Source organism: Phascolarctos cinereus, unplaced genomic scaffold (genome assembly GCF_003287225.1).
Source record: "Phascolarctos cinereus isolate Bilbo 61053 unplaced genomic scaffold, phaCin_HiC Scaffold_4;HRSCAF=312, whole genome shotgun sequence".
Taxonomy (NCBI): Eukaryota; Metazoa; Chordata; class Mammalia; order Diprotodontia; family Phascolarctidae; genus Phascolarctos; species Phascolarctos cinereus.
The window spans coordinates 228,586,874-228,602,315 of NW_027555847.1; the positions used below are offsets into that span (position 1 = coordinate 228,586,874).

Below are 15,442 nucleotides of genomic sequence, written 5' to 3' on the forward strand. Positions count from 1 at the left end.
GTGAAGAGAACGATGTAATCAGAGACCTGGAGTTGATAAAGTGTGAGATGGCTCGAAGATCTTCTGAGTACCTTGTCGGACCCAAGTATCCCAGCAAATGTGTGTTTACTGGAAGTTACCACCATTCTTCTATCAGGAAAGTCTGGAGCCTGAATGAAAGGGCACAGTGACGTAGCGCTTGATAGGATTTACACTTAGGCCGCTGATCGGGACTTGGGCTCTGCGGGCTTCCCAACCACAAAGGTGGTGTACGCTCAGAGCTTTAGTCGGGGAGGGGTCTCCACCTCGGTTCACAGACGAGGCCTGGAGGCCAAGAAAGGTTCCGGGCCAGGCGGAGGAGGGTCCGAGGTGGGCTCCGAGCTCCCGGCCCATGTAGGAACTCTCGGAGCGGCGGGCCTGGGAAGGTCTGCGGCCAAAGCGGCCAGGCGGCACCTTTCTCCCCGGCCGGCAGCACGAGGCAGTGTTCAAAGGACCCCCCAGCCCCCACCCCTGCATCAGATAAAACTGTGGGCTGCACCTGGGAGCCCCACTGGTTGGACTAGGCTCGACGGAGGTGGGGCGAAGAAACTGCGCATGTGAGATATGGGGAAGAAACTACCCCGAGGAGAGGGGGACAAGAGGAGGAGAACTTGGTTCGGTCCGCGTTCACGCGCTAAGAATTAGCCAACCGACTCGGGCGGCGTGCGCGCGCCACCTCCCAGCTACGCAAGGCCTCCGTCACCCGGGCCGATCAATCAGAGAGCAGCAAGAAGGGGCGGGGGAGTCGGGGGACCGGGACCAGAAATACGTCAGACTAATCAGGATTCGGGAAGAGGAAAGGGGTGGGGTCCGCTCCTCACACGATCCAATTACTTTTCCTTGGGCCACTGATCTCCACCCAGACTCTCCTATTACGAACACCGTCTTGGCCTATCAACAATCGAGTCCTTCGAAGGGGAGGGAAAAGAGGAGAAGGAGAAGACGACGGGGAGAGAGAGGAGGGGCGGGGGAGGGGAGGAGAAGAAGAAGAGAGAACCTAAAGACAACGGGAGAGCGCTACCAGCACCCCCGCCCTCTCAACGGCCGCTCCCAGGCCCTTAAAGGGGCAAGTCAGGGAGAGAAAAAGGAAGAGAAGGGAAGAAGGAAGGACTTTTTATGTCGGCGGAAAGCAAAGCCATTCCCCATCACCATTGCCTCACATCCGGGGATTTGGGGGCTGCCCCTTCAGCCCCGCCCCCCCTCACGCCTTTCATGGCGACCGGAGGAGGAGGCTGGAGAAACTGGGCTCAGAGGAGGCCCCTTTAAATTTTCTTAAAGGGGAGGTTGCTTGCACTCGGAGGACACCAACGTTTATCTTAAAGGGGAAGCTGCCGGACAAGAGCTGCCAAATCACGGACAGGGCCATCGGAAAGACTAGGGAGAAAGTGTCTTCTCATCTCTACCTTCCTCACCCAGGCCTTTTAAATTCGGTTTCAAGGGGAAGTTGACGCATGTGAAGGACTGTAAATGAACTCATTCCCTTAAAGGGATCGTTCTTGTCACTAGGACCTTAAAGCCTTGAAATTAGCAGTCTTCGTTATCTGGAGGGTCTTAAATCCTTTTAAAGGTTGGGCCTGCATCTGTCTTAGAGCTTTCGTGCCGTTTTTGAAAGGTTTGAACCTTGCTTTTCCTCAGGAGGACTTGAAAACCACCCTTCCCAGGGGGAAGTCCGCTGCTCTCGGAGAAGCACAAGGCTTTCTTAAAGGGGCTGCTGCTGGCAAACTTCAAAGTCTCTTTAAAGGGGTGGCTTCCCCCTTCTCCCTCAGGAGGACATTAAGCCCCTTTTAAAGGGGTGACCTACACCGCCCGGAGGACTCTGAGCCCGTTCTTAAAGGGGTGGTGCCGGCTCCCATCTTCCTCAGGACTTTCGGCTCCCTCTTTAAAGGGGCGGCCCCCAGCTTTTCGCCGGGAGGACTGTAAACCCCGCCTTAAAGGGGAGGCTGTGGCCCTCTCTTCCTCTTCCTCCTCCTTCTCCTCCTCCTCCTCCTCCTCCTCTCCTCCTCCTCCTCCTCCTCCTCCTGCTCCGTCTGTAGCCCCCGGGGTTCCGGGCTTGAGGGGTGGCTCCGGTTGCTCCCGGATGCGGGGCTGAGGGCGGTCACCATGGAGACCGCGGCGGCCCCGGCCCCGGCCCCGGCCCGGGCTGGGGCGGCGAGGGCGCCTCTCAGCCGCGGCGACAGCGGCGGTGCTCGCGGCGGGACCGGGAGCGGCGGCGCCGGGGCGGGGGGCGGCGGGCGGCTGCCGGGGACGCGCCGCGGACGCTGCTGGGGGCGGCTTCCGCGCTGCTGCCTTCGTCGTCGTCGTCGTCCTCGCCCCCGCCCCCGCCACCCCCGCCGCCGCCGCCGCCCCCAGCCCGGCCGTGGTCGTCCGCCTCCTCCGGGGAGCGAGGCAGCCCCCGGGGAAAGAGGCGTCGGCGCCGGCCCCCCCGGCCCCGGGGCAGGAAGCGGCCCCCCGGCTCGGGCAGCCGAGGGGAGGAGGAGGACGACGACGAAGAGGAGGAGGGGGAGGAGGAAGAGGAGGAGGAGGAGGAGGACCTCATCGATGGTTTCGCCATCGCCAGCTTCGCTAGCCTTGAGGCCCTGCAGGTGAGGCCTCGGCGGGCCCGGACCCAGGCTGGGGGTTGTCAGGGCCGGAGTCGGAGCCTGGGGGGAAGGGACTGGAGCCCGGGGGCAAAGCGGGGGAGGAGGCCCGGCCGGCAACGTCCCGGAGTGAGGGGCCGGCCTGGCAGGAGGGGCAGGGGGGATGGCATCCCAAACCAGAGCAACCGGCTCCTCTGGCCAGGCCTCTGCCTCCCCGGGGGGTGGGAGGGGAGCCGATCCCCAGGGCCACCTGGCTGTGATGGAGTCACCACACCCCGGAGCTGGCTGGCTGCTGTCCGCCCTCCCGGCCGGCCATTCATCAGCAGGCCGTGGGGCTGGCCTTGGAGAAAAGAGAAGCAGCAGCCAGGGTGGGCGGGGGAGGAGGGAGCCAGGCCTACCCCAGAAAACAAGCACTGCCTGTCACAAGGCCTAGGAGCAGAAAACCTGGCCTTTGGGGTCAGGAGAGAACTGGGTTCCAGTCCCACCCTTGGTACTTACTAATTGTGTGACCATGGATAAGTCTTCTTGCTTTTCCCAGCCTGTTTCCTTATGTATAAAGTGGGAGTCATGCCTGTAACACTTTTGCATTTATACTCCCAGTGTTGAACATAGCACCTGTACATAGTAGGTGCTTAATAAATACTTGTTTGATCCTCAGTGATGACATGAGGACCAAATGAGATGGTTGTAGAGAACTATGCAGACCTTAAAAGTGCTCAGTAAATGATGGTTATTATTTAGTGTCTGCCTGTCTCTCTCTCTCTCTCTCTCTCTCTCTCTCTCTCTCTCTCTCTCTCTCTCTTCTCTCACACACACACACACACACACACACACACACACACACACACACACACACACCCCCACTGTCTACTTTGTGCCCACAGAAGGATGCATCCCTTCAGCCCCCAGAGCGACTGGAGCATCGGCTAAAACATTCCGGAAAGCGGAAGCGGGGGGGTGTAGGGGGGGGCCGAGGGGAGCCAGGAGACAGCTCAGAGCGAGAGACTGGCCGGCCCCCAGGGGACCGTGCCCGAAAAAGGTCCAGCAAGCGAAGGAGGAAAGAGGTGAGTTGTGCCACCCCCCCATTCTCCTATCCTTCCATGAGTTTTTTATGTGTTCTATACTATACTATGTCTGCAATCCATCTTTTGGTCCTTGTATAGGTAATCTGGTCTTTCAGTGCTTTGTGATTAAGTTGAGGGTACTACACTTTAGAAGAGATACGAGCAAACTGGAGCAGGTCCAGAGAATGGCCCTTCAGAGGGCAGAGCTAGGACCAATGGGTGAAAGTTTACATAGAAACTGCTCTTTTAGGAACATAGTTGAGGAGGAATTCCTGTGTTCAGTGGGAAGTTAGATTACATAATCCTTAAGTTTACTTCTAACTCAAGGATTTTTAGAGGAATGGATCTTGGAACTTAGAGACCCAAAGGAAACAGCTCTCCAAGGGCATGATGGTCTGGGGTCTCAGAACATGAATCTTGAAGGAGCAGGCCAAAGCTGCAGACCTTTCATAAATAGGAGAGTTCTCCACTTCTTTGTGGGATTGAGAGGGTAGGAGGAATACAGATATCTTTAAACATTCTTTTGAAGTATTGTAATGTGTCATGCACCAAGGCCCAAGGGGTAGACAGCTCAGGAAGAATTTCCTAACAGTTAAAACTGTCCAGTAATGGAAAGGTTGTCTTTGGAGGTGTGATTTCCCCATCTGTGGGGGTGTTTAAGCAGAAGCTACAGGTGACCATATGTCACATTAAAGAAAAGATTTCTTCAGGTTGGGAGGTAGAGTTAAGTGACCTAAAATGTCTATTAATATTTGATTCCGTAACCCCTTAGGATTGGGACTAATTAGTACTGGATCAAATCTTCTGATAAAAGCAAATTTAGGCTGAGTGTAGGGCAAACTGGCCCACGTTTGTGGAGTTTGAACTTGAATTGATCAACAGCCACTTCTGGGAGTCAAATATCCGTTTGACCCTGCCTTTGACTTCTTCCTGATAGAGTGTCCCTCACCTATGTACTCTTCCCTTATAGGCCTCCTCCCGAAACTCTCTGGAAGCCGGATACATAGTAAGTGGTCCTTCCCTGCCCAGTTTTTTCCCACTCTCTCTCCAGCAGACACCGCCGTGCCCCCTGCCAACTCTTCTCCCCTCCCCTGACACTTCTGTCTCTCCTTCTCTCCAGTGTGACGCGGAGAGTGACCTGGACGAGAGGGTGAGTTGGTGCTTGTGTTGGGTGGGGGCAGATCTTGCCAAGGATGCCCAAAGGCTATTTGGACTTGGGGCTGTGACACCTCTGGGTAGAGTCTCTTGTGCCACCAGGAACTGACTGCTTTCCCTGCTCTTCCTTGCCAGGTCTCTGATGATGACCTCGATCCATCGTTTACTGTCTCAACCAGCAAAGGTTTGTTCCCAGGGCCAGGGTTTGAAGCTGAGCACAGCCTGGAGATTAGTTGCTCCCAGGAAGGGAGGAGGGACAGCAAGGCACCCAGTTTTCCACTGACCTTATACCTTCCCCTCCCCTTCCAGCCTCGGGCCCCCATGGCAACTTAAATGGGAACTGTGAAGCGAAACTCTCTGTGATCCCCAAAGTGTCGGGGCTGGAGCGGAGTCAGGAGCAGCCCCCAGGACCCGACCCGCTGCTAGTGCCTTTCCCTGCCAAGGAGCCACTGCCTCCACCGGCCCCCGACCCCCAACCACCCCCCCAGCCCCGATGCCAGCCCCTGTGAACCTGCCACCTCCACCCCCACCCCAATTGCAGCTCCGGGTTTCACCCTTCGGCATCCGCTCTTCTACTTACGGCAGTGGCCTGGACCTCAGCACTGGCAGGTAAGTCACCCCAGAAAGCTGATTTGATGCATCATATTTTACGTATGTGTATATGTGTACATTCTTTCTACTTGTACTGTTCCAGGTGCCATGGGGCACTGGTGAAAAAAGTTGGTGTCCCTGTCTTAAAGGACCAATCATTCTCACCAGGGAGAGAAAAGATTCGTGTGAAACACTAAGAATAATAGAATGTTAGGGCTCATTTTACAGATAAGGAAACTGAGACTCAGGGAAGATGATTTGTTTAAGACCATGCTGTAAGATAGTAACAAAGTCAAGACTAGGTTTTCTGACTTTTTCCTGTTTGTTGTTCTTTTTGTGACTTCATACTCTAAAAAGGAGCTATACTGAAAAAGAGAACTTAACCTGGGAAAAGGAAGACTTGAGAGAAATGTCCTGGGATGCTGTAGTCTCAGGCTGTATGGTTTTAGAGTAATATAAAACAATGCATTGTGCTTAAATGCCATAGCTTGTAGTGTCCATATTCATGGGAGTCAGAGAAGAGAGAGATCAGTATAGGCCAGGTAAATTAGAATGGATGGAAAAAGTTGGTGGGAAAGGATCAGGGATAGGAAGCAACAGAAAGAGAAGAAATGAAAGACTTCTCTGCCTGAGAATGGGCCCTTGGGGGATACATATTCATATTTGTCTGTAAGCTTAAATCTTGAGGTCTTTTCTTATTAAACACCAGAAGATTCATAATGGAGAAAAACTTTATAAATGCATTGAATATGAGAAGCGTGCTGTTAGCAGGTCTGACCTTCCCCCAAATAGATGGGATTCTTCGAAGTTTTTCATGTTTCCCTGCTTTTTTTCCACAGCTCTTCGAGGCCACCTCCCAAGGCTCCTGCCCCTCCAGCGGCCCCACCTCCTCCTTCTTCCTCTTCCTCTTCCTCTTCTTCATCTTCTTCAGCTCAACTTTCCCATCGGCCTCCAACACCCTCCTTACCCTTGCCTCTGGCCACCCATGGCTTCCCCCCTACTGGTCTACGGGCACCTCCCCCACCACCCCATCCTGCCCTGTTCTCCCCTGGCCCTACTCTACCCCCACCCCCACCTTTGCTGCAGGTGGCAGGCCACCCTGGGGCTGCGACGGCCAGTGCCCTCTCTGGTGAGTCTTCAAGAGCCTGTATGGCTTTGAAAGGTAGAGAGAGATCCTAGAGAAAGAAGCACTGGGGCAGGCATTCTTCTCTTTGAATCAGGGAAAATTCGATTTCAAGAGATAATGGATTCAGGAGGAAGGTATGGGTTGAAGCCTGAAAGGAAAGGACGAAGGAATAAATGTTGGGTAATAGAAGTAGAATAAAGATACTCCAGAGAGGAAGAGCGCAAGGGGGGGACTGATTCACGAAAGGTTGGAGAAGGAAGAAGCAGAAACAAGGGATCAGAGCCCATGGGGGTGAGGCCTGAGTAGGGTGGTTGGGTGGCATGGGGGAGGGGAGCATAAATTCCTCTCTCCCTCCACCCTACCCCATCCTGGTCACCTCTCAACAGAGCAGGAGTTGATGCGGCAGGACCTGAGCACTCGGTTCCTGAGCGCCCAGGGAGGCCCCGAGGTGGGGGGGGCGGGGGGCTCAGCCCGGCCCCTGGCCTTCCAGTTCCACCAGCACAACCACCAGCACCAGCACACCCACCAGCACACCCACCAGCACTTCACCCCCTACCCTCCTGGTTTGCTGCCCCCCCACGGCCCCCACATGGTGAGATTCCCCTCCTGTTCAAGGACCTAGTAGGGGTGGGAAGGGGCATCTGAAAACTTTGGAGGGTTGGGGGGAAGTTGCCTGATTATTTGAGGGTGAAGGATGGTTCAGTGCACTCTGAGGTGGACAGTGGGGAGGAGTGTGTTGTGTGTGTGTGTGTGTGTGTGTGTGTGTGTGTGTGTGTGTGTGTGTGTGTGTGTGTATTGGGGCTGGGGTGGGAGGGAACCATCTGGATCCTTGTAAGCCATCCTGCGGGAGATAGGGAAGTCTAGTGTCTTTGCCTTCTAATGTGTCCCCACCTTCTTTCTCATAGTTCGAGAAATATCCAGGAAAAATCGAAGGCCTTTTCCGGCATAATGTGAGTGCCATGAGGGGTCCTGGGTCCTAACTGGATGTGGGAATACTCTAACAAGCTTCTCTCTTGGTGCTTAGTGAGCATTTGATTGGTATAGAGGACTCCGCAATGTGCTAGGGACACGGGCTGCCAGCAGCAACCAAGTCTGTCCTAGGAGAAGATGAGATCTCACTGAATTCTTAGTTATAGAGTAACGGAGCAATATAACTGGCAAGAAAAGAGGTATTTTTGTTGTTCTCTACCCCCAGTTTGGTCATTTTTTCCTTCACAGCTCTATGCGGCCTTCCCCCCTGCTGTCCCTGGCCTCCCCCCTGGTCTGCCTCCTGCTGTTTCCTTTGGTTCTCTGCAGGGGGCTTTCCAGCCTAAGGTGAGTGTCCAAAACACAGATACTATATTCTGCTTTCCCACCTATCTCTCAGTAAATCGTGCTCTTTGTCCCACTTCCAAAGCCCTAGGGAAATTAACTCTTAAATCCCAGATGTGCCTTCAGTCACCAGATCTCTGTTTCTGTCTCCTCACCGTGTCTCCCTTCCTTTCCCCAGAGCACGAATCCAGAACTGCCACCACGACTGGGGCCGGTCCCCAGTGGGCTGCCCCAGAAGGGGACACAGGTGAGCCTGGGGGAGACAAAAGAGGGTCAGGTCTTGGCAGTGAGGGGTGTGAGTACATTGGGAAGATGAAATGCTATATAGGCAAAGTAGGGAACTTTTAATGGATTGGATTTGTGTTTTTTTCCCCCACCCCCTAGGGAAGAAAAAGGAAAAATATTCTCACTGTAGGCATTTCCTAGGGGCTATAGTCTTTGCTTTCCTAGTAATGAGCAGCAGGGGTTTCAGACAGAAAGAATTCTTTAAGAAATGACCAGGGTAGGGAGAGTATCCGGAAGAGGAAAGTTCTGGGACCTCTGAAGTATTGATGGGGCTCGTTAGGCAATTGGAACTTTTTGGGACAGGCTTTTGGGAGCAGGGTCCAGGGAAGGGGCTTAATAAAAGAGCTATGTGTTATTCTAAGGGAGAGGGCTATTTTAAGGGGAAAGAGCTCTGAGAACTGTGATCTCTGGGCTCAGAGGCCAGGACCCCAGGGGCAAAGGGAAGCTGGAATTTTAGAGTCTGGGTTTGCCAGAATGAGTGCTGGCACATGGGACTAAACTGTCCTCCCATTTCTGTTCCTGCCCTTCAGATTCCTGACCATTTCCGCCCTCCACTGAGGGTGAGTAGGATGGCAAAGGGAGTGGGTTCAAAGGGACAGGGATGGAGAAGGGCATGGGTTAGGGTCTTATGGGTGATGGGGAAGGGATGAAGTTTGTCTGGGGAAGGCTAATGGCATCACTTCTCTTCCATTACTTCTGCACCTCAGAAACCGGGGAAGTGGTGTGCCATGCATGTGCGAGTGGCCTATATGATCTTGAGGCACCAGGAGAAGATGAAGGTACCAGGACTGGTAGAGAGAGGGTGGAACTGAATCAGGAAGAGTGGGGAACTAGCGGCATGTGAGTCTGAGCTGAAGAAAGACAGGATGCTGGAAGAGCCATTACTAACTGATTTAGGGCACAAAGTGGTAGATGAGCAGCAGGAGAACCCTCTGCTCCCAAACCACTCCCCTATCTGCTCGTAGGGATGCCTGCAGCTTTAGCATCAAGGCTTCATTCCTTTGGAGCTTGACAATTTTTCAATTCTCAGGAATTTCCCATAAAAATGCAAAACCCTGCCCCCTCTCCCACCCCATATACTGAAAAAGGGGTATTCCCATAAACTCTTAACAGGGTATAATTTATCAAATTGTTTTCTAATCAGTTGTCTTAGTGGGAGTGGGGCCAGGTTTCAGAGAGAAATTCGTTGGCGCAGTGTCCAGTGAAGGGCAATCAACTCTCAAAAGGATGTTGATAGGAGACCGAAGACTAGATTTGTCCATTTCCCCATTCTTTCAAGGAGTGAGCCTCTTAAAGAAACCTTGGGGAAGGGAATAGAGAAGGGAAGAGGATACTAAAATCCCTCACCAGAGTTCTTTCTCTCCAGTTAATGCAGGGTGATCCTCACAAGCTGGATTTTCGGAACGACCTTCTGCCCTGCCTCCCTGGGGCCTATGGAGGCCTTCCCCCTGGGCAGGAGCTCTCCCACCCAGCTTCCCTCTTCACCGCAACAGGTGAGTCTGCCATTGAGCACTAGCCTGGGAGTCAGTTTTCCTCAGTTCCAATAGCATCTATGCCACTAACTAAAATTGTATGATGTTGAGTAAGTCACTTGAGGCTCCTTTATCAGCTTTTGTTTCTCCACCTGTGTCTGTAAAGTGAGTCTCTTACAGCTCTACCATTTGTTGGTTAGTAAATCTGAGTCTTGGTTCTGAATTCCTTTGTGGAAAGCATTATCTCCATTTTTCTCTCAGGTGCTGTCCATCCTGCTGCCAACCCTTTCACAGCAGCTCCCGGGCCCCCTGCATCCTTTCTGAGCCCTGGTACCCACATTGGTAAGAGCCATTCTTCATGGTCATCCCTATGTTAGCCCTAAGACTAAGCTAAGGAATGATGACCCCATGCCTAGAGGCCAAGAGCCCTTAGTTCTTCCCAATTATCCATGGCCAGTTACCTCAGTGTCCCCTGAATGCACCACACACGTTTTTCTAAGTCTTTGCTTGTTCTGTTCTTCACTTGCCTGACATCCCCATCTCTGTCCTTCCACCTATCTAGAGCCTGTAAATTGTTCTGAGTTCAGCTTAAGTCTGTCCCCCATTAAGTAACAAAACTTAGTGGAAAGACCCTGGCCTTGGGGTAAAGTGGCTTTGCCACGAATTAGTAATGTAACATTTAGCAAGCCTTTCTTTCATGGCCTTGATTTCTCTATAAAATGAGGGAGTTGGACTGAATGATGTGTAGGTCCCTTCAAACAACGACATCCTTTCTGTTGTTCTGGGATTAAGAAATCCCTTGCCTTCCCAGCCTAATGTGACCTCTCCCTTCTGGAAAGGTGTAACACTTGTCTTTCCTATTCATTTGAAATCTTATATTACAACCATTTTACATTTCTTATTTGACTTTTTATGTGGTAGTCTTGTCTCCCCTGGAAGACTTCGTAGTTCCTCTGAGTAGGGACCTTGTCATACTTTCTTATGTCCTAAACGCAGGGCTAGAGAAAGGCAAGCACTACATTAGTGCTTCACTGACTGATTTTCCCCTGTCTCCCCTTCAGATCCTTTTGGGCGTCCTACCAGCTTTGCGTCCTTGGCTGCCCTCTCCAATGGGGCCTTTGGAGGCCTGGGCAGCCCTACATTCAGTGAGTATGGGGGTGCTGTGGTCAGGGAGATGGGGAAAAGAGTCGGGCGGATAAGAGCACCCGATCTCTTCAGGTTGTGTTGTCCCGTAATCTAGTGGTGAAGCAGCTGGCTAGTTGGATCCTGTCCCTTCACACTTAGCCTGAAGCTCCTGGTTCTCAGAGTTGGCCAACTTGGTTTTTCCCTTTTTCTAGACACTGGTGCTGTCTTTGCCCAGAAAGAAAGCCCAGGGGCCCCTCCTGCCTTTGCCTCTCCTCCTGATCCATGGGCCCGGCTGCACCGTGGCCCCCCTGCCTTTCCTGCCTGGGCCCGACCCCCTGAGGCTGCACGGACGCCTGGCTCGGACAAAGAACGTCCAGTGGAGAGGCGAGAGCCCTCAGCTCCCAAAGAGGAGAAAGATAGGTATGGCTTTGTCCAGGCACTGTGACCCTTCACCTCCTTTATTATACCTCTGACTTTAGCTCCCCTTGACCTTAACCGGACTCCTTCACATTTCTCTGTCATTTGCTCCCACACATTAAGAAAGAATCTAGTTTCTAGCTTCTCTTAATTTCATTTTTCTTTTGTGACTGTCAGTTCTTCATTTCATTCATGCAACAACCATTTATTAAGCACATGTCTTCTCCCTTCTCTTAGGGATCTCCCATTTTCCCGACCACAGCTTCGAGTCTCCCCAGCCACCCCCAAGTCCCGGGCCGGGGAGGAAGGGGTAAGACCCCCCAAGGAGCCTGTGAGGGTGAAGGAAGAAAGGAAGGAGGAGGTCCCTGGACCTCCCAGCCTACATCTGCTTTTTGATCGGCCCCGACCACCCCCCTTCCTGGGTCCCAGTCCTTCGGACCGCTGTGCCCCCTTCTTAGAGCCCTGGCTGCCAGGCCCTCCACGCCTGGCCCGCCCCCCACGATTCTATGAGGCAGGGGAAGAGCTGGGAGGGGCAGGAGCTGTGGCCACAGCTCGCCTCTATGGTCTGGAGCCTACTCATCCTCTACTGTATGGTCGCTTGGCCCCTCCACCTCCTACCGCAGCCCCTGGGCCCCCTCAACTGCTTAGCAAGACACCTCCTGGGGCCCTGTTGGGGGCTCCGCCCCCATTGGTGCCCGCACCTCGGCCTGGCTCCCCCCCTAGGCCACCAGGGCCACCCAGAGCTGACAGGTGAGGGGAGGGGAGGGGCTGGGGGTAGAGCTCCGTTTCCTTCCCCCTTTTTCACTTCCCCACCCAGCCTTAGGGTGGAGGTTCTGACCCTACTTGGGAGGGCAAAGGTCATGACCCCTAGGCTTCTGTGGAATTGTCATGGGGTCAGAGGTCACTACCCCAGCGATGGGATCATCCTGAAAATAGAGGTCCCAGACCCACCTGCCCCCAAAGGGGTTAAGTGCAAGAGCCACTCTCTAAAGGGATGGGGTCACCTGGAGGGCAGAGGTTCTGACCACCTGAGAGGCAGTGCTATTCCCTCTCCTTTTCTTCCCATCCACTCCCCTTTCCCCTTTTAAATCTGGGCTCCCTCAGAGGGTCCCTTGGATGCTAAGCCTCCCAACAGCCTCCAGTAGGCTTATCAAGCCTGAGGCCAAAGTCACACACACCCAGGCCTCTTGTTCCCCTTTCCCTCCTGGGGGGAAGCAGGGTGGGGCTGCTGGGACATCAGAAGTCACCAGTGACCCTCCTTCATAGGGTCTGAGAAGATGGGGGGGTTAGGGGGGAGGGGGGTTCCCTGTACATATTTATCTCCCCTTCCACATGGCCCCCCCAGGTGTTTTGTACATTTTTACAGGGGTGCCCCCTCAGCCCAACCCCTCTTCCCCCCTCCCTTGTTTAATTAAATCCTCAGACTGGTGCTCTGTTCCCAGCCTCTCGCCTCTCTGTCTGGGGGGAGGGGGGAAAGAAGGGAAGGAAAGGGGAAAGCCTGGTGGGGAGTTGGGGTTGGGAACCCAGCAGGAGGTACCAGGGACTTGGCTTTATTTTCCTCAGGAAATTGGTGATTTAGGTGAGGGAAAAACATGGGAATGGCCTCCCTGAGTCCTTCAGTTGGTCCAGGATCTTCGGAATTAATCTTACCCTGCCATTCTAGGAGGAAGGGGAAAGTCCTCTTTGATTGGCTGGCAAGGCCACTTCCCCTCCAGCCTTATATCTTGTTTCTTGTCATCCCCAGGCTTCCAATAGCCTGAACTCTTAAGCCTCAGAAATTCTGTCCCTGTCAATGTGTAGGTCCTGGTGCTCTGGACCAAGCATCCCCCAGGAGTCAGTTTTCCTGTTCCCAAGAATCTTGGGGGCCTGCTGTCCTGAGGCAGAAGTTGGTGGCTACCTTTATGCTGCTTCCTCCCCTCAGAGTCCCTGAATTCCCTGGCAGGGAGGCTGAATTCATCATGTCCCACAGACCAAAGAACAGGGGACGGAGCAGAGCAAGGCAGGCAGGTCCTCAGAAGCTACCTGCCTTCCTGAACTCTTCCTAACAATAACCCTAGCCCCAGCCTGGCCTCAGGGATTTGCAGGTACCCCTGTGTTCTGGGCCACCTTAGAGACTATTAAGGTGGTGGGTTTGTTAAAAAACAAAGATATTCAGTTGGCTCCCTCCATGGGGTAAATGGGGGATGTTGGCTCTGTAATATTTGCGGATATTTATATAAAAAAGGAGTGTTACAATGCAGCTTATCTTCCTCCTCATTGACTGTATGCCTGGGACTGGGTGGGAGGAGGGAGGAAAAGGGGGCCCGGACTGGGTGGTGTGGGCCAGGGGACAAACTTTTGAGACCGTTATGACCAGGATTGGGGGTAGGAGGTAGACTGGGTACTTTGGGGACTTTTTCAGTTTTCCCCCATTTTGTTCATCTTATCCTCATGTTAAAATTAATTTCGCTAAATGAAGCCAATTAAATAGGGGGTACACACCTAGTTTTGAAGCATCAGGATGTAATGACAAAAACATTGATCCATGAGTCAGGAACCCATATCACTTATTCTCTACTCCTTTTGGCTGGCCGTTTGCATTTTATTAAAGTTAGCAAAATTTAGGTGAGGCTCCAAGGCCAAAGAACAACCACCGCGTTTTGAAGCTATTTCTGACGAGTTATTGGTCTAACCCAGGGTTTATTGTGACCCTGGGCAATCCACTGTTTATCTAAGCCTTAGCCTTATCTGTAAAATGATCTCCAAGGTTGCTTCCAGTTTTTACTCGTACTCTTTGTGAGTAGGGGTAGAAATATATTTTTGTTTCACGTTTTCAAGCCAAAAATTTTTGAGGGAAAGAACACTCTTCACCCAGGCATTCTCATCTCTGCATTTGTAGCTACTCATCTGCCCTTCCAAAGAACTCAATAAAAACAGCTGAGTAAATTTGGCCTTACATGCTTACATAGGTTTTGCTGAATTGAATAGAACACAAAGGCCAAGCTGGATGCGGAGGTGATGGCAGGTGATGGACCTGCACCTTGCTATAAGTTTGCAATAGCCTTGATGACCAAATCATCATGCTTGCTTCATTCCTTTTTTAAAAGGAATTAACATCTCCAGCAGGCCACTGAAAAATGCCTATATACTCTCAGATGGGGAAATGATAACGATTTTAGGGTCACAATATCTTAAGTTTGAAGGAAACTTGGAGGTAATGAAGTGTAAACTGTCTAGCATTGAACAAGTTAAAACATCTGTTAAGCATGTTCTATGCATAAGCCACTGTGCCCAGCACTAGAGATACAGAGATGAAAAACTTGACAGTATCTGCTTCGAAGAGGCTTATGTTTTAGCTGAGGGGTAAGATGTGAACAAATGTGATGATGCAAGGTTTTTCAGTTGTGTCTGACTCTTAGTGACTTCATTTGGTATTTTCTTGGCAAAGATACTGGAGTGGTTTGCCATTTCTCTCTCTGGTTCATTCTACAGATGAGGAAACTGAGGCAAACAGGGTTAAAGGACTTGCCCAGAGTCACCCAGCTAGTAAGTGTTTGAAGCCAGATTTGAACTTGGGAAGATGAGTCTTCCTGACTTAAGGCCCTGTACTCTATACACTGTGCCAGCCAACTGAAAGAAAATCGTTGGAGTAGGGAGGCAGACATGTCTGTCTGCCATCACGGGATGGTGGTCTAGCCAGAAACTGCAGTTGCAGAGCATTCCAGCTCTCAGGGATGCATCAGGGCAAGCTGAGGACTCAGCAGGGCACTGTGACCTCGTGTCGGGTGCAGGAACATGTGCCAACTGGCAGATTTGCCACTACTCAGTTCTGGGTCACAGATCCAAGACACACTGAGGAAGGGACCCGTGCTGAGCAGTGGCACTCAGGGTAAGGAGAATTTGTGGGCTTGAGTTGCGTCCTGAGTAAGGAACAAGTTCAGAAGCAAACAGCTGTGTGGCTCTGATCCCAGGAGTGGAATGGGGTCTCATCACCTTACTGTCAGTCTGCAGTCTGCTGAATAATAATAGGGCAGGAGTCCTAGACCAGAAGGAGCCCTGCAGTTCTGTTACTGTAAACCAGTAGAGTTTTCCAGCTGGCCTTAGTGGCGAAGTCCAGCAGCAGCTATCTACTGAAACTCCAAAGGAGGCAAGTCCACGGGTCAGCTGTAAAGACCCAAATTCAGGTTGGCAACTTGCAGAGCTCAGACCAGGGAAACATTGATTAGGCCACTTTGGGAGCACTGAAAACTTGCAGGTCCCTAGCCTGACCTGTCCCTGAAATCCTGGAATAACGCAATACCCAACACCCCAAGAAAGCAGCAG

The 15,442-nt window shown here is 52.5% G+C and overlaps 1 protein-coding gene across 1 annotated transcript; it reads left to right on the top strand.

The window, feature by feature from the left end:
• Nucleotides 1-923: 923 nt before the first annotated feature.
• FBRS (fibrosin) lies at nt 924-13,379 on the top strand. Its single transcript, XM_021008560.2, is given in 20 exon segments — nt 924-2,142; nt 2,145-2,600; nt 3,479-3,658; nt 4,629-4,664; nt 4,779-4,808; nt 4,949-4,997; nt 5,123-5,272; nt 5,275-5,422; nt 6,244-6,533; nt 6,917-7,122; nt 7,436-7,480; nt 7,749-7,844; nt 8,020-8,088; nt 8,657-8,686; nt 8,834-8,905; nt 9,493-9,619; nt 9,860-9,940; nt 10,660-10,743; nt 10,936-11,143; nt 11,378-13,379. Coding segments are annotated over 20 exon segments (2,898 nt in total). The 5' UTR covers nt 924-2,118; the 3' UTR covers nt 11,895-13,379.
• Nucleotides 13,380-15,442: the final 2,063 nt, after the last annotated feature.